Source organism: Coturnix japonica, chromosome 1 (genome assembly GCF_054131305.1).
Source record: "Coturnix japonica strain WE chromosome 1, WE-NBRP24, whole genome shotgun sequence".
Lineage (NCBI taxonomy): Eukaryota > Metazoa > Chordata > Aves > Galliformes > Phasianidae > Coturnix > Coturnix japonica.
The window spans coordinates 177,324,016-177,346,927 of record NC_140663.1 but is presented as its reverse complement, the minus strand read 5'-3'; the positions used below and the strand labels follow the sequence as shown (position 1 = coordinate 177,346,927).

General features: G+C 55.7%; 1 protein-coding gene across 1 annotated transcript in view; it reads right to left on the bottom strand.

Moving 5' to 3' along the window:
• Positions 1–22,912, bottom strand: part of PDE2A (phosphodiesterase 2A) — a 114,619-nt gene that overhangs the window by 88,646 nt on the left and 3,061 nt on the right. The window contains exon 2 of the mRNA XM_085541716.1: positions 5,794–5,854. Coding sequence (XP_085397842.1) covers positions 5,794–5,854 — 61 coding nt within the window. The remainder of the gene's footprint in view (positions 1–5,793; positions 5,855–22,912) is intronic.

The window sequence follows — 22,912 nt, the reverse complement described above, 5'->3', positions numbered from 1 at the left end:
GGACCCTAAAGGGACCCTAAAGGGAACCCAATGGGACCCTAAAGGGACCCTAAAGGGACCCCAATGGGACCCTAAAGGGACCCTAAAGGGACCCCAATGGGACCCTAAAGGGACCCTAAAGGGAACCCAATGGGACCCTAAAGGGATCCCAATAGACCCCAATGGGATTCCAATGGGACCTTAAAGGGACCCCAATGGGACATCAATGGGGTCCTAAAGGGATCCCAATAGACCCCAATGGGACCCTAATGGGACATCAAAGGGACCCTAAAGGGACCCTAAAGGAAAGCAACCCCAATGGGACCCTAAAGGGATTCCCAATAGACCCAAATGGGACCCCAAAGAGACCCTAATGGGATCCCAATGGGACCCTAATGGGACCCTAATGGGATCCCAATAGACCCCAATGGGATCCCAAAGAGATCCCAAAGGGACCTTAAAGTGACCCTAAAGGGATCCCAAATTGACCCCAATGGGACCCCAAAGAGACCCTAAAGGGATCCCAAATAGATCCCAATGGGACCCCCAAAGGGACCCTAATGGGACCCCAAAGGGACACCAATGGGACCTTAAAGGGATCCCAAACAGACTCCAAAGGGACCCCAAAGAGACCCTAAAGGGACTCCAATGGGGCCTCAAAGGGACCCCAATGGGGCCCTAAAGGAAAGCAACCCCAATGGGATCCCAATGGGACCCTAAAGGGATCCCAAATAGACCCCAATGGGACCCCAAAGAGACCCTAAAGGGATCCCAATAGACCCCAATGAGACCCCAATGGGACCTCAAAGAGACCCTAAAGGGACCCCAATGGGATCCTAAAGGGATCCCAATAGACCCGAATGGGACCCCAAAGAGACCCTAAAGGGATCCCAATAGACCCCAATGGGACCCTAAAGGGAACCCAATGGGACCCTAAAGGGACCCCAAAGAGACCCCAATGGGACCCCAATGGGGTCCTAAAGGGATCCCAATAGACCCAAATGGGACCCCAAAGAGACCCTAAAGGGAACCCAATGGGACCCTAATGGGACATCAAAGGGACCCTAAAGGGACCCTAAAGGAAAGCAACCCCAATGGGACCCCAATGGGACCCTAAATGGATCCCAATAGACCCCAATGGGACCCCAAAGAGACCCTAAAGGGATCCCAATAGACCCCCAATGGGACCCCAAAGAGACCCTAAAGGGATTCCAAATAGACCCCAATGGGACCCTAAAGGGATCCCAATAGACCCCAATGGGACCTCAAAGAGATCCTAAAGGGACTCCAATGGGACCCTAATGGGATCCCAGTAGACCCCAATGGGATCCCAATGGGACCCTAAAGGGATCCCAATAGACCCCAATGGGACCCTAATGGGACCCCAAATAGATCCCAATGGGACCCTAAAGGGACCTTAAAGGGAACCCAGACTGACCCCAATGGGACCCTAATAGACCCCAAAGAGACCCCAATTGGACACCAATGGGGTCCTGAAGGGATCTCAATAGACCCAAATGGGACCCCAAAGAGACCCTAAAGGGACCACAATGGGACCCTAAAGGGATCCCAAAGAGACCCCAATGGGACTTCAAAGAGACCCTAATGGGTCCCCAAATAGACCCCAATGGGACCCCAAAGGGACCCTAAAGGGATCCCAATAGACCCCAATGGGACCTCAAAGGGACCCCATATGGACCCCAAATGACCCCATAGAGACCCTTAAATAACCCCATAGAGACCCTAAAAGACCCCATACAGACTCCAAAAGACCCCACTGAGACCCCAAATAACTCCATACAGACCCCATAGTGACCCCATATGGACCTCCAAAGCAAAGTGACCCCATAGAGACCCCATAGAGACCCCATAGAGGCCCCAAAATGACCCCATAGAGGTCCCAAGATGACTCCATAGAGACCCCAAATAACACCATAGAGACCACAAATGACCCCATAAGGACCTCAAGTAACCCCATAGAAACCCCAAATGACCCCATGAAGACCCCAAATAACCCCATAGAGGCCCCATAGAGAACTCATAGAGGCCTCAAAATGACCCCATAGGGAACCCGAAGCAAAGCGACCCCGTAGGGATCCCAAACTGACCCCACAGAGACCCCATAGAGACTCCAAATGACCCCATAAGGACCCCAAATGACCCCACTGAGACCCCAAATAACTCCATACAGACCCCATAGTGACCCCATATGGACCTCCAAAGCAAAGTGACCCCATAGAGGCCCCAAAATGACCCCATAGAGGTCCCAAATGACCCCATAAGGACCCCCAATTACCCCATACAGGCCCAAATAACCCCATAGAGACCACAAATAACCCCATACAGGCCCCAAAATGACCCCATAGAGACCCCAAAAGACCCCACAGGGACCTCAAAATGACCCCATATGGGCCTCCAAAGCAAAGCAACCCTACAGAGACCCCACAATGACCCCATAGAGGCTCCCAAATAACCCCATAGAGACCCCAAATAATGCCATAGAGACCATAAATGGCCCCATAAGGACCCCAAATAACCCCATACAGGCCCCAAAATGACCCCACAGAGACCTCAAAATGACCCCATAGAGACCCCAAAAGACCCCATAGAGATCGCAAATGACCCCATAAGGACCCCAAATAACCCCATACAGGCCCAAATAACCCCATAGACACCTCAAATAACCCCATAGAGGCCCCAAAATGACCCCATAGAGACCCCATAGAGAACTCATAGAGGCCTCAAAATGACCCCATAGGGAACCCAAAGCAAAGCGACCCCATAGGGATCCCAAACTGACCCCACAGAGACCCCATAGAGACTCCAAATGACCCCATAAGGACCCCAAATGACCCCACTGAGACCCTTAAATAACCCCATAGAGACCCTAAAAGACCCCATACAGACTCCAAAAGACCCCACTGAGATCCCAAATAATTCCATATAGACCCCATAGTGACCCCATATGGACCTCCAAAGCAAAGTGACCCCATAGAGACCTCAAAATGACCCCATAGAGGCCCCAAATGACCCCAAATAACCCCATACAGGCCCAAAAGACCCCATAGAAACCCCAAAAGACCCCATAAAGACCCCATAGAGACCCCATAGCGGCCCCATAGAGACCCCAAAATGTGTGTGTGGCGGGGGTCGTGGTGCCACCCCAAACCTCTGCTCATTTGGGGTAATGGGGGGGTCACACTGCTTTGTGACCCTATAGGGCAGCCATGGGTCTCAACCCCAACCCCATAACCCCCCCATCAACCCCATAACCCCCCCACTAACCCCATAACCCCCCCACTAACCCCATAACCCCCCATCAACCCCATAACCCCCCCATCAACCCCATAACCCCCCCACTAACCCCATAACCCCCCATCAACCCCATAACCCCCCATCAACCCCATAACCCCCCCACTAACCCCATAACCCCCCCACTAACCCCATAACCCCCCATCAACCCCATAACCCCCCCATCAACCCCATAACCCCCCCACTAACCCCATAACCCCCCATCAACCCCATAACCCCCCCATCAACCCCATAACCCCCCCACTAACCCCATAACCCCCCCACTAACCCCATAACCCCCCATCAACCCCATAACCCCCCCATCAACCCCATAACCCCCCCACTAACCCCATAACCCCCCATCAACCCCATAACCCCCCCCATCAACCCCATAACCCCCCCACTAACCCCATAACCCCCCATCAACCCCATAACCCCCCCACTAACCCCATAACCCCCCCATCAACCCCATAACCCCCCCCCCCCCCCCCCCACCCTATAACACCCCCCACCCCCATACGGTGTCCTCTGTGGGGCTGTAGGGTCGGGATTTGGGGTCGGGTGGATTCGGGAGGGTTCGGGTGGGGTTCGGGTGGGCTCGGGGGGGTTCGGAAGCGGTCGGGGGGGGGTTCGGGGGGGGTTCGGGTGAGTTCGGGTGAGTTCGGGAGGGTTCGGGATTGTTCGGAGGGGTTCGGGAGGACTCGGGGGGATTTGAGGGGGGTTCGGGGAGGTTCGGGGGCGTTCGGAGGGGTTCGGGTGGATTCGGGTAGGTTCGGGTGGGCTCGGGAGGGCTCGGGGGGGTTCGGAGGGGTTCAGGTAGGGTTCGGGTGGGGTTCGGGAGTGTTCGGGTGGGTTCGGGTCAGTTCGGGAGGGATTCGGGTGGGTTCGGGGGAGCTCGGGGGGATTCGAGGGGGGCTCGGGGGGGTTCGGGAGGGTTCGGGTGGGGTTCGGGGGGGTTCGGGGGGATTCGGGTGGGGTTCGGGATTGTTCGGGGGCGTTCGGAGGGGTTCGGGTGGATTCGGGTGGGGTTCAGGAGTGTTTGGGGGGATTCGAGGAGGGTTCGGGGGGGTTCGGGTGGATCCGGGGGGGTTCGGGAGGGTTCGGGGTGTTCGAGAGGAGTTCGGGTGGGGTTCAGGGGGTTCGGGTGTGATCGGGTGCGTTCGGGGCGGCCCAGAAGGGTTCGGGGGGGTTCGGGTGGAGTTCGGGAGGGCTCGGGGGGGTTCGGAGGGGTTCAGGTAGGGTTCGGGGGGGTTCGGGAGTGTTCGGGTGGGTTCGGGTCAGTTCGGGAGGGATTCGGGTGGGTTCGGGGAGGCTCGGGGGGGTTCGGGAGGGTTCGGGTGGGGTTCGGGATTGTTCGGGACGATCCGGGAGGGTTCGGGTGGGTTTCCGAGGGGTTCGGGAGGGCTCAGGTAGGATTCGGGTGGGTTCGGTGGGGCCCAGGAGGGTTTAGGAGTGTTCGGGTGGGTTCGGGAGGGATTCGGGTGGGTTCGGGTCAGTTCGGGTGGGTTCGGGTCAGTTCGGGTGGGTTCGGGAGGGCTCGGGAAGGCTCGGGAGCATTAGGGCGAGTTCGAGGGGGGTTGGGGTGGGTTCGGGTGGGTTCGGGAGGGGGTCGGGGGTGTTCGGGTGGGTTCGGGAGGGCTCGGGTCAGTTCGGGTGGGTTAGGGGGCGTTAGGGCGAGTTCGAGGGGGGTTCGGGTGGGGGTCGAGGGTGTTCGGGTGGGTTCGGGTGGGTTTGGGGGCGTTAGGGCGAGTTCGAGGGGGATTCGGGTGTGTTCGGGTGGGGGTCGAGGGTGTTCGGGTGGGTTCGGGTCAGTTCGGGTGAGTTCGAGGGGGGTTCGGGTGGATTCGGGTGGGGGTCGAGGGTGTTCGGGTGGGTTCGGGTCAGTTCGGGTGGGTTCGGGAGCGTTAGGGCGAGTTCGGGTGGGGGTTCGGGGGGATTCGGGTGGGAGTCGAGGGTGTTCGGGAGTGTCCGGGTGGGTTCCGGAGGGCTCGGGTGGATTCGGGTGGGGGTCGGGGGTGTTCGAGGGGGGTTCGGGTGGGTTCGGGTCAGTTCGAGTGCGATTCGGGAGTGTTCGGGTGGGTTCGGGTCGGTTCGGGTGCGTTAGGGCGAGTTCGAGGGGGGTTGGGGTGGGTTCGGGTGGGGGTCGGGAGGGCTCGGGTGGGTTCGGGAGGGTTCGGGAAGGCTCGGGTGGGTTCGGGAGGGATTCGGGTGGGTTCGGGTGGGGGTCGAGGGCGTTCGGAGGGGTTCGGGTGGGCTCGGGAGGGTTCGGGGGGGCTCGGAGGGGTTCAGGTAGGGTTCGGGGGGGCTCGGGTGGGTTCGGGAGTGTTCGGGTGGGTTCGGGTGGGGGTCAAGGGTGTTTCGGGTGGGTTCGGGTGGGTTCGGGTGCGTTAGGGCGAGTTCGAGGGGGGTTGGGGTGGATTCGGGTGCGATTCGGGTGGGTTCGGGTGGGCTCGGGTGGGTTCGGTTGTGTTCGTGTGTGTTCGTGTGCGTTCCCGTCCCGTCCCGGTTCGGTTGGGTCGGTACCTGCAGCGCGTCGTTCCCTCTGTCGGTTCCGTCCGCCCGGAGCAGCAGCCGCTGCCCGCGCCTGAAAGAGCGAACGAGCGTCGTCAGCAGCTGCTGCAGCACCGGGACCAGCATGGCCCGGACCGGACCGGCACTGCGGCTCCGTTCGGCTCCGTTCGGGTCTAATCGCCTCCACTCGGCCCGGCCCGACACTGCGGTTCCGTTCGGGTCTAATCGCCTCCACTCGGCTCAGCACAGCCCGGCTCTGCCTCTGCTCGGCTCAGACCGACTCGGCTCGGTTCGGCTCTACTCGGCTCGGTTCGGATCTAATCGGCTCGGTTCGGATCTACTCGGTTCGGCTCTACTCGGCTCGGTTCGGTTCTATTTGGCTCGGTTCGGCTCTACTCGGCTCGGTTCGGCTCTACTCGGTTCGGTTCGGATCTACTCGGCTCTACTCGGCTCGGGTCAGCCCAGCTCGGCTCTGATTGCCTCTACTCGGCTCAGCTCAGCTCAGCCCGGTTCGGTTCGGCTCTACTCGGCTCAGTTCGGCTCTACTCGGCTCAGCCCAGCTCAGCCCGGTTCGGTTCGGTTCGGCTCTACTCGGCTCAGTTCGGCTCAGCCCTGCTCAGCCCGGCTCGGTTCGGCTCTACTCGGCTCAACCCGGCTCACTTCGGTTCGGCTCTACTCGGTTCTACTCGGCTCAGCCCGGTTCGGTTCGGCTCAACTCGTCTCTATTCGGTTCTACCCGGCTCGGTTCGGCTCAACTCGTCTCTATTCGGTTCTACCCGGCTCGGTTCGGCTCAGCCCGGCTCCTCTCAACCCGACCCTATTCGGCTCGGCTCGGTTCGGTTCGTCCCTACTCGGTTCGGTTCGTCCCTACTCGGTTCGGTTCGGTTGGGCCGTTCCCGTTGTCCGCCCCGCAGCAGCTGCTCCCCGCCCCGCTCCGCTCCGCTCCGCACCTGCTGCGGGTCCGGGGCGGGGCCTATGGGGGATGGGGCGCTATGGGGCGGGACAGCGGCCCTATATGGGGCGGGACATATGGGGGGGGGTCCTATATGGGGCGGGACAGCGGCCCTATATGGGATGTGGGGTATGAGATGGGGTATGGTCCTATATGGGGCGGGGTATGGGCCTATATGGGGCGGGACATATAAGGGGGGGGACATCGGCCCTATATGGGGTGGGGTATGGGCCTATATGGGGCGCTATGGGGGGGGGACAGCGGCCCTATATGGGATGGGGTATGGTCCTATATGGGGCGGGACATATGGGGGGGACAGCGGCCCTATATGGGGCGGGGTATGGTCCTTTATGGGGGGGGACAGCAGCCCTATATGGGGGGGGACATCGGCCCTATATAGGGTGTGGGGTATGGTCCTATATGGGGTGGGACATATGGGGGGAGACATCAGCCCTATATGGGATGTGGGGTATGGTCCTATATGGGGCGGGACATATGGGGGGGGACAGCGGCCCTATATGGGATGGGGTATGGTCCTATATGGGTCGGGACCTATATGGGGGGGGTCCTATATGGGGGGGACATCAGCCCTATATGGGGGGAGACCTATATGGGGCGGGGATGGGATCCTATATGGGGTGGGGATGGGACACTATGGGGTGGGACCTATATGGGGTGGGACATCAGCTCTATATGGGGTGGGGTATGGGCCTATATGGGGCGGGACCTATATGGGGGGGGGGTCCTATATGGGGGCGGGGGGTGGGACCCTATATGGGGCGGGACCTATAGGGCGGGGGGGGGCCCTATATGGGGTGTGGGGTATGGGATGGGGTATGGTCCTATATTGGGTGGGAACTATATGGGGGGGACAGCAGCCCTATATGGGGGGAGACCTATATGGGGCGGGGCTGGGATCCTATATGGGGGGGGGTTATGGTCCTATATGGGGGGGACAGCAGCCCTATATGGGGTAGGGATGGGATCTTATGGGGTGGGGGTGGGTCCTATATGGGGCGGGACCTATATGGGGGGAGACATCAGCCCTATATGGGATGGGGTATGGTCCTATATGGGGCGGGGGTGGATCCTATATGGGGTGGGGATGGGCCTATATGGGGCGGGACCTATGGGGGGGGGAGTCCTATATGGGGGGGACATCAGTCCTATATGGGGGGAGACCTATATGGGGCGGGGGTGGGATCCTATATGGGGCGGGACCTATAGGGCGGGGGGGGCCCTATATGGGGTGTGGGGTATAGGATGGGGTATGGTCCTATATGGGGTGGGAACTATATGGGGGGGACAGCAGCCCTATATGGGGTGTGGGGTATGGGATGGGGTATGGTCCTATATGGGGTGGGATCCTATATGGGATGGGACATCAGCCCTATATGGGGGGGACATCAGCCCTATATGGGGGGGGACATCAGCCCTGTATGGGGGGAAACATCAGCCCTATATGGGGGGTTATGGTCCTATATGGGGTGGGGGTGGGATCCTATATGGGGGGGGGGGGGACATCATCCCTATATGGGGGTGGTATGGTCCTATATGGGGTGGGACGTCAGCCCTATATGGGGGGGACATCAGCCCTGTATGGAGTGGATCCTATATGGGGGGGGGGACATCAGCCCTATATGGGATGTGGGGTATGGGATGGGGTATGGTCCTATATGGGGCAGGGGTGGATCCTATATGGGGGGGGACATCAGCCCTATATGGGGGGATATGGTCCTATATGGGGTGGGACCTATATAGGGGGGGGACAGCAGCCCTATATGGGGGGGGACCTATATGGGGTGGGGCATCATCCCTATGTGGGGTGGGGATGGAACCTTATGGGGTGGGAGTGGGTCCTATATGGGGCGGAACATAGATGGGGGGGGGGTATGATCCTATATGGGGCGGGACCTATGGGGGGGGACAGCAACCGTATATGGGGTGTGGGGTATGGGATGGGGTATGGTCCTATATGGGGCGGGGATGGGACACTATGGGGTGGGACCTATGGGTGGGGGAGTATGGTCCTATATGGGGTGGGACGTCAGCCCTATATGGGGGGGACAGCAGCCCTATATGAGGGGACAGCAGCCCTGTATGGGGTGGGGTAAAGGATGGGGTGTTCTGTATAGGGTGGATCCTATATGGGGGGGACATCAGCCCTAAATGGGGTGTGGGGTATGGGATGGGGTATGGTTCTATATGGGGTGGGACATCGTCCCTATATGGGGGGGAGGGGGACATCTGCCCTATATGGGGGGGGATATGGGTGGGGCTGTGGTCCTATATGGGATGGGGGTGGATCCTATATGGGATGGGACGTGATCCCTATATGGGGTGTGGGGTATGGGATGGGGTTTGGTCCTATATGGGGTGGGGGTGGGATCCTATATGGGGGGGTGGGACATCAACCCTATATGGGGTGTGGGGTATGGATGGGGGTGTGGTCCTATATGGGGTGGGACATCAGCCCTATATGGGGTGTGGGGTATGGGATGGGGTATGGTCCTATATGGGGTGGGACATCAGCCCTATATGGGGTGTGGGGTATGGATGGGGGTATGGCCCCATATGGGGTGGGGTAAGGGATGGTCCTATATGGGGTGGGGTATGAATGGGGTATTGGCCTATATGGGATGGAGTCTATATGGGACAGTGGTCCATTGGGACCACCCTATAGGGCCGTACCCCATCCTGCACCCTATAACCTGAACCGGGCACCCTCTATCCTATATCCTGTATCCTATATCCTATATCCTACGTCCTATATCCTGCATCCTATATCCTGCACCCTATATCCTATATTCTGCATCCTATATCCTACGTCCTATATCCTATATCCTGCATCCTATATCCTATACCCTATATCCTATATCCTACGTCCTATATCCTATATCTTGCACCCTATATCCTATATCCTGCACCCTATATCCTATACCCTATATCCTATATCCTGTATCCTATATCCTATACCCTATATCCTATATCTTACACCCTATATCCTATATCCTATACCCTGTATCCTATATCTTATGCCCTATATCCTATATCCTACGTCCTATATCCTATATCCTGCATCCTATATCCTATATCCTATATCCCATACCCTATACCCTATATCCTATATCTTACGCCCTATATCCTATATCCTGCACCCTATATCCTATATCCTGTATCCTATATCCTACGTCCTATACCCTATATCCTATATCTTACGCCCTATATCCTATACCCTGTATCCTATACCCTATACCCTATATCCTATATCCTATACCCTATATCCTATACCCTGTATCCTATACCTGATATCCTATATCCTATACCCTATATCCTATATCATATACCCTGTATCCTATACCCTATACCCTATATCCTATACCCTATACCCTATATCCTATATCTTACGCCCTATATCCTATATCCTATACCCTACATCCTATATCCTGCACCCTATATCCTGTATCCTATATCCTGTATCCTATATCCTACGTCCTATATCCTATATCCTACATCCTATATCCTGCATCCTATACCCTATATCCTATATCTTGCACCCTATATCCTATATCCTGTATCCTATATCCTACATCCAATATCCTATATCCTGCATCCTATATCCTATACCCTATATCCTATATCTTACACCCTATATCCTATATCTTACACCCTATATCCTATACCCTATATCCTATACCCTATATCCTATATCCTATACCCTATATCCTATATCTTATGCCCTATATCCTATATCCTATATCTTACGCCCTATACCCTATATCCTATACCCTATATCCTATACCCTATATCCTATATCTTACGCCCTATATCCTATACCCTATATCCTATACCCTATATCCTATATCTTATGCCCTATATCCTATATCTTACGCCCTATACCCTATATCCTATACCCGATATCCTATACCCTATATCCTATACCCTATACCCTATATCCTATACCCTATATCCTATACCCTATATCCTATATCCCACACCCTGTATCCCATACCCTGTATCCTATACCCTATACCCTATATCCTATACCCTATACCCTATATCCTATACCCTGTATCCTATACCCTATATACTATATCCTATACCCTATACCCTATATCCTATACTCTGTATCCCATACCCTATATCCTATATCCTATACCCTGTATCCTATACCCTATATCCTATACCCTGTATCCTATACCCTATACTCTATAACCTATATCCTATATCCTATAACCTGTATCCTATACCCGATATCCTATATCATATACCCTATATCCTATACCCTATATCCTATACCCTGTATCCTATACCCGATATCCTATACCCTATATCCCATACCCTGTATCCCATACCCTGTATCCTATACCCTTTATCCTATACGCAATACCCTATACCCTATATCCTATACCCTGTATCCTATACCCTATACCCTATATCCTATACCCTATACCCTGTATCCTATACCCTGTATCCTATACCCTATACCCTATATCCTATATCCTATACCCTGTATCCTATACCCTATACCCTATATCCTATATCCTATACCCTATATCCTATACCCTATATCCTATACCCTATATCCTATACCCTGTATCCCATACCCTGCACGCCGAGCGCCCTCTAGCGGCCACAGGATGTATTGCAAGGCCATATAGGGCCGGGCCTCAATCACGGCCCCATATCCCGGCCCTATTGCTGCCCCCATTGGAGGACCCCAATGTCCCCTCCCCCCCTTAATATAAGGATACACTGACCCTATAATGTGGGGATGCTCTGACCCCATAACATGGGGATGCCCTGACCCCATAACATGGGGATGCTCTGACCCCATAACATAAGGATGCTCTGACCCCATAACATGGGGATGCTCTGACCTCATAACATAAGGATGCTCTGACCCCATAACATAAGGATGCTCTGACCCCATAACATGGGGATGCCCTGACCCCATAACATAAGGATGCTCTGACCCCATAACATGGGGATGCCCTGACCCCATAACATAAGGATGCTCTGACCCCATAACATGGGGATGCTCTGACCCCATAACATGGGGATGCTCTGACCCCATAACATAAGGATGCTCTGACCCCATAACATGGGGATGCTCTGACCCCATAACATAAGGATGCTCTGACCCCATAACATAAGGATGCTCTGACCCCATAACATAAGGATGCCCTGACCCCATAACATGGGGATGCTCTGACCCCATAACATAAGGATGCTCTGACCCCATAACATGGGGATGCTCTGACCCCATAACATAAGGATGCTCTGACCCCATAACATGGGGATGCTCTGACCCCATAACATGGGGATGCTCTGACCCCATAACATAAGGATGCTCTGACCCCATAACATAAGGATGCCCTGACCCCATAACATAAGGATGCTCTGACCCCATAACATAAGGATGCCCTGACCCCATAACATAAGGATGCTCTGACCCCATAACATAAGGATGCTCTGACCCCATAACATAAGGATGCTCTGACCCCATAACATAAGGATGCTCTGACCCCATAACATAAGGATGCCCTGACCCCATAACATGGGGATGCTCTGACCCCATAACATAAGGATGCTCTGACCCCATAACATAAGGATGCTCTGACCCCATAACATAAGGATGCTCTGACCCCATAACATGGGGATGCTCTGACCCCATAACATAAGGATGCTCTGACCCCATAACATGGGGATGCTCTGACCCCATAACATAAGGATGCTCTGACCCCATAACATGGGGATGCTCTGACCCCATAACATAAGGATGCTCTGACCCCATAACATGGGGATGCTCTGACCCCATAACATAAGGATGCTCTGACCCCATAACATGGGGATGCTCTGACCCCATAACATGGGGATGCTCTGACCCCATAACATAAGGATGCCCTGACCCCATAACATAAGGATGCTCTGACCCCATAACATAAGGATGCTCTGACCCCATAACATAAGGATGCTCTGACCCCATAACATGGGGATGCTCTGACCCCATAACATGGGGATGCTCTGACCCCATAACATGGGGATGCCCTGACCCCATAACATGGGGATGCTCTGACCCCATAACATAAGGATGCTCTGACCCCATAACATAAGGATGCTCTGACCCCATAACATAAGGATGCTCTGACCCCATAACATGGGGATGCCCTGACCCCATAACATGGGGATGCTCTGACCCCATAACATGGGGATGCTCTGACCCCATAACATAAGGATGCCCTGACCCCATAACATGGGGATGCTCTGACCCCATAACATGGGGATGCCCTGACCCCATAACATAAGGATGCTCTGACCCCATAACATAAGGATGCTCTGACCCCATAACATAAGGATGCTCTGACCCCATAACATAAGGATGCTCTGACCCCATAACATGGGGATGCTCTGACCCCATAACATAAGGATGCTCTGACCCCATAACATGGGGATGCTCTGACCCCATAACATAAGGATGCTCTGACCCCATAACATGGGGATGCTCTGACCCCATAACATGGGGATGCCCTGACCCCATAACATAAGGATGCCCTGACCCCATAACATAAGGATGCTCTGACCCCATAACATGGGGATGCTCTGACCCCATAACATGGGGATGCTCTGACCCCATAACATAAGGATGCTCTGACCCCATAACATGGGGACGCCCTGACCCCATAACATAAGGATGCTCTGACCCCATAACATAAGGATGCTCTGACCCCATAACATAAGGATGCTCTGACCCCATAACATAAGGATGCTCTGACCCCATAACATGGGGATGCTCTGACCCCATAACATAAGGATGCTCTGACCCCATAACATGGGGACGCCCTGACCCCATAACATAAGGATGCTCTGACCCCATAACATGGGGATGCTCTGACCCCATAACATAAGGATGCTCTGACCCCATAACATGGGGATGCTCTGACCCCATAACATGGGGATGCTCTGACCCCATAACATAAGGATGCTCTGACCCCATAACATGGGGATGCTCTGACCCCATAACATGGGGATGCTCTGACCCCATAACATGGGGATGCTCTGACCCCATAACATAAGGATGCTCTGACCCCATAACATAAGGATGCTCTGACCCCATAACATAAGGATGCTCTGACCCCATAACATAAGGATGCCCTGACCCCATAACATGGGGATGCTCTGACCCCATAACATAAGGATGCCCTGACCCCATAACATGGGGATGCTCTGACCCCATAACATAAGGATGCTCTGACCCCATAACATAAGGATGCTCTGACCCCATAACATAAGGATGCCCTGACCCCATAACATGGGGATGCTCTGACCCCATAACATGGGGATGCTCTGACCCCATAACATAAGGATGCCCTGACCCCATAACATGGGGATGCTCTGACCCCATAACATGGGACCCCATAACATGGGGATGCTCTGACCCCATAACATAAGGATGCTCTGACCCCATAACATAAGGATGCCCTGACCCCATAACATAAGGATGCCCTGACCCCATAACATAAGGATGCTCTGACCCCATAATGTGGGGATGCTTTGACCCCATAGCCATACCCTACTGACCCTATAGCCGTATACTGACCCTATTGCCATACCCTACTGACCCCATAGCCATACCCTACAGACCCTATGGCTGTATCTTATAGACCCCATAGCCATACCCTACTGATCCCATAGCCATACCCTACTGACCCACCCCATAACCCAGCCCCATAACCCACCCCATAACCCCATAACCCACCCCATAACCTCATACCCACCCCATAACCAACCCCATAACCCACCCCATAATCCCATAACCCCACTTATAACCCCATAACCCACCCCATAACCCACCTCTTAACCCCATAACCCCATGACCCCATAACCCAGCCCCATAACCCCATAACCCACCCCATAACCCCATAACCCACCTCATAACCCCATAACCCACCTTATAACCCAGCCCCATAACCCCATAACCCACCCCATAACCCCATAACCCAGCCTCTTAACGCCATAACCCACCCCATAAGCCACTCCATAACCCCATAACCCACCCCATAACCCACCCCATAACCCCATAACCACATAGCCCACCCCATAACCCCATAACCCACCCCATAATCCCATAACCCCATAACCCACCCCATAACCCACCCCTTAACCCCATAACTTACCCCATAACCCCATAACCCACCCCATAAGCTACCCCATAACCCCATAAACCATCCTATAACCCACCCCAGAACCCCATAACCCACCCCAGAACCCCATAACCCACCCTATAACCCACCCCATAACCCACCCCATAATCCCATAACCCCATAACCTACTCCATAACCCCATAACCCCATAACCCAGCCCCATAACCCCATAACCCACCCCATAACCCCATATCCCGCTCTATAACCCACCCCATAACCCAGCTCCATAACGCCATAACCCACCCCATAAGCCACTCCATAACCCCATAACCCACCCCATAACCCCATAACCCAGCCCCATAACGCCATAACCCACCCCATAACCCACCCCATAACCCCATAACGCCATAACCCACCCCATAACCCACCCCATAACCCCATAACCCAGCCCCATAACGCCATAACCCACCCCATAACCCCATAGCCCACCCCATAACCCACCCCATAATCCACCCCATAACCCCATAACCCCATAGCCCACCCCTTAACCCCATAACCCACCCCATAACCCACCCCATAACCCCATAACCCAACCTATAACCCATCCCATAACTACATAACCCACCCCATAACCCCATAACCCAGCCCCATAACACAACCCACCCCATAAGCCCTCCATAACCCCATAACCCACCCCATAACCCCATAGCCCACCCCATGGCCCACCCCATAACCCCATAACCCACCCCATAGCCCACCCCATAACCCACCCCATAACCCCATAGCCCACCCCATAACCCCATATCCCACCCCACAACCCCATATCCCACCCTATAACCCACCACATAACCCACCCCATAACCCCATAGCCCACCCCATAACCAACCCCATAACCCCATAGCCCACCACATAATCCCATAACCCCATAACCTACGCCATAACACTGCCCCATAACCCACCCCTTAACCCCAGAACCCAGCCCCATAACCCCATAACCCACCCCATAACCCACCCCTTAACCCCATAACCCACCCCATAACCCACCCCATAACCCCATAGCCCACCCCATAACCCACCCCATAAGCCACTCCATAACCCCATAACCCACCCCATAACCCCATAACCCACCCCATAACCCAGCCCCATAACCCACCCCATAGCCCCATAACCCACCCCATAACCCACCCCATAATCCCATAACCCCATAACCCACCCCATAACACTGCCCCATAACCCACCCCTTAACCCCATAACCCAACCCATAACCCACCCCATAACCCACCCCATAACCCCATAACCCCATAACCCACCCCATAACACTGCCCCATAACCCACCCCTTAACCCCATAACCCAGCCCCATAACCCCATAACCCACCCCATAACCCCATAACCCAGCCCCATAACCCCATAACCTACCCCATAATCCTATAACCCACCCCATAAGCCCATAACCCACCCCATAACCCCATAACCCATCCCATAAACCACCCCATAATCCCATAACCCCATAACCCACCCCATAACACTGCCCCATAACCCACCCCTTAACCCCATAACCCACCCCCATAACCCCATAACCCACCCCATAACCCACCCCATAACCCCATAGCCCACCCCATAACCCCATAACCCACCCCATAGCCCACCCCATAACCCCATAACGCCATAACCCACCCCATAACCCACCCCATAGCTGACCCCATATCTTCCATCTGGAAACCCTATAAGTTCTCCTGGGAGACGAGCCGGCTCTACTGGTTCATCTCATTTGCATATCAGCTAATTAAGACGTGAATATTAATGAGCAGATGGCGGCCCTATGGGGTTGCCCCGCTGCTGTGTTTGCTTTGGGATCGGGGAGGGTTTGTAGGGCCGGAAGGGCCCCATATGGCACCGAGGGTTATAGGGTGGTTATAGGGTGGCATGGATATAGGGGGGAGGGGATGGGTTATGGGGCTGGGTTATGGGGCTGGCTTATAGGGGATGGGTTATGGGGTGGGTTACGGGGTTATGGGGTGGGTTATGGGGTTGGTTATGGGGCTGGGTTATGGGGTGGGTTATGGGGTGGGTTATGGGGCTGGGTTATGGGGCTGGCTTATAGGGGATGGGTTATGGGGTGGGTTACGGGGTTATGGGGTGGGTTATGGGGTTGGTTATGGGGCTGGGTTATGGGGTGGGTTATGGGGTTATGGGGTGGGTTATGGGGTGGGTTATGGGGTGGGTTATGGGGCTGGGTTATGGGGCTGGCTTATAGGGGATGGGTTATGGGGTGGGTTATGGGGTTATGGGGTGGGTTATGGGGCTGGGTTATGGGCTGGGTTATGGGGGATGGGTTATGGGGTGAGTTACGGGGTTATGGGGTGGGATATGGGGTGGGTTATGGGCTGGGTTATGGGGTTATGGGGTGGGCTATGGGGTTGGTTATGGGGTTATGGGGTGGGTTATGGGGCTGGGTTATGGGGCTGGGTTATGGGGTTGGTTATGGAGATGGTTATGGGGTGGGTTACGGGGTTATGGTGTTATGGGGTGGGTTATAGGGATGGGTTATGGGGTTATGGGGTCGGTTGTGGGGGGGGTTATGGGGTTATGGGGTGGGATATGGGGTTATGGGGGCGGGTTATGGGCTGGGTTATGGGGTGGATAAAAGGGATGGGTTATAGGGTGGGATATGGGGTAGGTTATGGGTTATGGGGTGGGATATGGGGTAGGTTATAGGGATGGGTTATGGGGTGGGTTATGGGATGGGTGATGGGGTTATGGGGTGGGTTATGGGGTTATGGGGTGGGTTATGGGGCTGGAAGGGATGGGGTGGGTTATGGGGGTGGGTTATAGGATGGGTTATGGGGTGGGTTACAGGGTTATGGGGTGGGTTATGGGGTTGGTTATGGAGATGGTTATGGGGTGGGTTATGGGGTTATGGTGTTATGGGGTGGGTTATAGGGATGGGTTATGGGGTTATGGGGTGGGTTATGGGGTTATGGGGGTGGGTTATGGGCTGGGTTATGGGGTTGGTTATGGGGTGGGTTGTGGGGTGATTAAAAGGGATGGGTTATAGGGTGGGATATGGGGTGGGTTATGGGGTGGGATATGGGGTAGGTTATAGGGGATGGGTTATGGGGTTATGGGGTCGGTTGTGGGGGGGTTATGGGGTTATGGGGTGAGAGATGGGGTTATGGGGTTGGTTATGGGGATGGGTTATGGGGTTATGAGGTGGGTTATGGGATTGGTTATGGGGCTGGGTTATGGGGTGGGTTATGGGATGGGTTATGGGATGGGTTATGGGGTAGGTTATGGGTTATGGGGTGGGTTATGGGGTAGGTTATAGGGGTGGGTTATGGGGTGGGTTATGGGATGGGTTACGGGGTTATGGGGTGGGTTATGGGGTTGGTTATGGAAATGGTTATGGGGTGGGTTATGGTGTTATGGGGTGGGTTATAGGGATGGGTTATGGGGTTATGGGGTCGGTTGTGGGGTGGGTTATGGGGTTATGGGGTGGGATATGGGGTTATGGGGTTGGTTATGGGGCTGGGTTACGGGGGTGGGTTCTAGGATGGGTTATGGGGTGGGTTATGGGGCTGGGTTATGGGGTTATGGGGTGGGTTCTAGGATGGGTTATGGGGTGGGTTCTAGGATGGGTTATGGGGATGGTTATGGGATGGGTTGTGGGCTGTGTTATAGGGCTGTGTTATAGGGTTTGTTATGGGGTGGGTTATAGGGCTGGAAGGGATGGGGTGGGTTATGGGGTGGCCTGTTGGCCCCATTACTTTCCTATTTGCCACATTACTTTCCTGTTGGTCCTATTACTCTCCTCCTGGCCCCATTACTCTCCTCCTGGCCCCATTACTTTTCTATTGGCCCCATAACATTCCTGTCGGCCCCGTTGCTCTCCTGTTGGCCCCATTGCTGTCCTTTTGACCCCATTGCTTTCCTATTGGCCCTATTAATTTCCTCTGGCCCCATTACTCTCCTGTCGGCCCCATTACTCTCCCATCAGCCCCATTGCTTTCTTATTGGCCCCATTACTCTCCTCCTGACCCTATTACTTTTACTGTTGGCCCCATTACTCTCCTGTCGGCCCCATTACTTTCCTATTGGCCTTATTACTCTCCTCCTGGCCCTATTACTTTCCTATTGGCCCCATAACTTTCCTATTGGCCCCATTGCTCTCCTGTTGGCCCTATTACTCCCTTGTCAGCCCCATTACTTTCCTATTGGCCCCATTACTTTCCTATTGGCCCTATTACTTTTCTCGTGGTCCCATTACTCTCCTGTCGGCCCTATTACTCTCCTGTCAGCCCCATTACTCTCCTGCTGGCCCCACTGTTTTCCTATTGGCCCCATTACTTTCCTATTGGCCCTATTACTCTTCTCGTGGCCCCATTACTTTCCTATTGGCCCTATTACTTTCCCATTTGCCCCATTACTTTCCCATTTGCCCCATTACTTTCCTATTGGCCCCATTACTTTCCTATTGGCCCTATTACTCTTCTCGTGGCCCCATTACTCTCCTGTTGGCCCCATTGCTGTCCTATTGGCCCCATTACTCTCCTGTTGGCCCCATTACTCTCCTGTTGGCCATATTACTTTCCTATTGGCCCCATAACTTTCCTGTCGGCCCCATTACCCTCCTGTCAGCCCCATTACTTTCCTGTCGGCCCTATTGTTCTCCTGTCAGACCCACTGTTTTCCTATTGGCCCCATTGCTCCCCTCCCGGCCCCATTGCTCTCCCATCAGCCCCATTGCTCCCCTCTGGGCCCCATTGCTGTCCTATTGGCCCCATTAGTCTCCTGTCGGCCCCATTAATTTCCTATTGGCCCCATAACTCTCCTCCTGACTCTATTACTCTCCCGTCCGCCCCATTGCTCCCTTCTGGGCCCCATTGCCCTCCCATCAGCCCCATTGCCCCCCTTTGGGCCCCATTGCTCTCCTATTGGCCCCTTTGTTTTCCTATCGGCCCCATAACTCTCCTGTTGGCCCCATTGCCCTCTCATTGGCCCTATTGCTCCCCTCCCAGCCCCACTGCTCTCCCATCAGCCCCATTGCTCCCCTCCCAGCCCCATTGCTGTCCTATTGGCCCCATTACTCTCCTGTCAGCCCCATTGCTGTCCTATTGGCCCCATTGCTGTCCTATTGGCCCCATTGCTGTCCTATTGGCCCCATTACTCTCCTGTTGGCCCCACTGCTCTCCATCAGCCCCATTGCCCTCTCATTGGCCCCACTGATCTCCTATCCGCCCCACTGCTCCCCTCTGGGCCCCATTGCTCCCCTCCCAGCCCTATTGCTCTCCCATCAGCCCCACTGCCCTCTCATCGGCCCCACTGCTTCCCTCCTGGCCCCACTGCTCTCCCATCAGCCCCATTGCTCCCCTCTGGGCCCCATTGCTTCCTCCTGGCCCCACTGCTCCCCAGCTGACCCCACTGCCCTCACATCAGCCCCATTGCTCCCCTCCTGGCCCCATTGCTTTCCCATCAGCCCCATTGCTCCCCTGTTGGCCCCATTGCCCTCTCATCGGCCCCATTGCTCCTCTCCTGGCCCCACTGCTCTCCCATCAGCCCCATTGCTCCTTCCTGGCCCCATTGCCCTTTCATTGGCCCCATTGCTCCCCTTCTGGCCCCATTGCCCTCTCATCGGCCCCATTGCTTCCCTCTGGGCCCCACTGCTTCCCTCCTGGCCCCATTGCTGTCCTATTGGCCCCATTACTCTCCTGTTGTCCCCACTGCTCTCCCATCAACCCCATTGCTCCCTCCTGGCCCCATTGCCCTCTCATCGGCCCCATTGCTCCCCTCCTGGCCCCATTGCTCTTGCACCGGCCCCTTTGCTCCCCTCTTGGCCCCATTCTCCCTCCGAACCCCATTACTCTCCCATCAGCCCCATTGCTCCCCTCCCGGCCCCACTGCTCTCCCATCAGCCCCATTGCTCCCTCTGGGCCCCATTGCTTCCCTCCTGGCCCCACTGCTCTTCCATCTGCCCCATTGCTCCTCTCCTGGCCCCACTGCTCTCCAGCTGACCCCATTGCCCTCCCATCATCCACATTGCTCCCCTGCTGGCCCCATTGCTCCCTCCCAGCCCCACTGCTCTCCCATCGGCCCCATTGCTCTCCTCCTGGCCCCACTGCTGTCCTATTGACCCCATAACTCTCCTGTTTGCCCCATTTCTCTCCTATTGGCCCATTGCTCCTCTCCTGGCCCCACTGCTCTCCCATCAGTCGCACTGGTACCCTGCTGGTCCCATTGCCCTCTCATCGGCCCCATTGCTCCTCTCCTGTCCCCATTACTCTCCCATCAGCCCCATTGCTCCCCTGCTGGCCTCACTGCTCTCTCATCGGCCCATTGCTCCACTCTGGTCCCCATTGCCCTCTCATCAGCCCCATTGTTCTCCTTCTGGCCCCATTGCTGTCCTAATGGCTCCATTAGTCTCCTGTCAGCCCCATTGCTCCCCTCCTGGCCCCATTGCCCTCACATCAGCCCCATTGCTTCCCTCTGGGCCCCATTGCTCCCCTCCTGGCCCCATTGCTGTCCTATTGGCCCCATTAGTCTCCTGTCGGCCCCATTACACTCCCATCAGCCCCATTGCTCCCCTCCCGGCCCCATTGCTCTCCCATCAGCCCCACTGCTCCCCTGCTGGCCCCATTGCCCTCTCATCGGCCCCATTGCTCCTCTCTTGTCCCCATTACTCTCCCATCAGCCCCATTGCTCCCCTCTGGGCCCCATTACTCTCCCATCAGCCCCATTGCTCTCCCATCAGCCCCATTGCTCCCCAGCTGGCCCCATTGCCCTCTCATCAGCCCCCATGCACAGTGCAGCCCCACGGCAGCGCAGCCAGGTGAGGATCTGCAGCAGTCGAGCAACAGCAGCTGCAAAGCTCCGGGCATCGCATGCGCTGCGTGCAGCCATCGGGGAGCCCTGCAGGAGAGCTGGGCTATCGGGGTCAGGAGATGCCATGGGGGGAAGGAGGGAGAGAGGGAAGGAGGGAGGGGAGAAAGGAGGAAGGGACGGAGGGAAGGAGGGGGGGAGGAAGGGAAGGAGAGAGGGAGAGAAGGAGGGAGGAGGGAGGGACGGAGGGACGGAGGGAGGAAGAGATGGATAGAGGAAGGGAGGAGGAAGGGAGGAATGGAGCAAGGGAGGAAGGGAGAGATGGAAGGAGGAGAGGAGAGAGGGATGGAAGGGATGGAGGGAGGGGAGGAGGAAGGGAGGGGGGGGAGGAAGGATGGATGGAGGGAGGGAAGGATGGAGGGAGGGAGGGGAGGAGGAAGGGAGGGAGGAAAAGAAGGAAGGAGGAAGGGATGGAGGGAGGGATGGATGGATAGAGGGAGGGAGGCTTGGATAGAGGGAGGGGAGGAAGGAAGGAGGGAGAGATGGAGGGAGGGAGGGATATAGGGAGGGAAGGAGGGGAGGAGGGAGGGAGGGGTTGTGGAATGGATGGAGGGAGGGGGGAGAGAGGGAAAGGAGGGAGGGAGGGAGGGGGGAGAGAGGGAAAGGAGGGAGGGAGGGAGGGAGGCAGGAAGGAAGGAGGGAAGGAGGAATGGATAGAGGGAGGGAGGGAGGGAGGGAGGGAGGGAGGGAGGGAGGGAGGGAGGGAGAGAAGTAGGGGAGGAGGGAGGGAGGGAGGGAGGAAGGGAAGGAAGGAGGGAGGGATGGAAGAATGGTGGAAGGAGGGAGGAAGGGAAGGAGAGGAAGAGGGGGGGAGGGAGGATGGAGGGATGGTGGAAGGGATGAAAGGAAGGGATGGAAGGATGGAGGAGGGAGGCCTAGATAGAGAGAGGGAGGGGAGGAAGGAAGGAGGGGAGAGATGGAAGGAGGAGGGAGGGAGGGAAGGAGGGAGGAATGGTAGAAGGGATGGAGGGAATGATGGATAGAGGGAGGAGGAAGAAAGGAGAGAGGGAGAGAAGGAGGGAGGGAGGGAGGGAGGGAGGGAGGGAGGGAGGAAGAGATGGAGGGGTGGAGGGAGGGAAGAAGGGGAGGAGGGAGGGATGGAAGGATGGAGGAAGGGGAGGAAGGAGGGATGGAGGGAGGGATGGTGGAAGGGATGGAGAA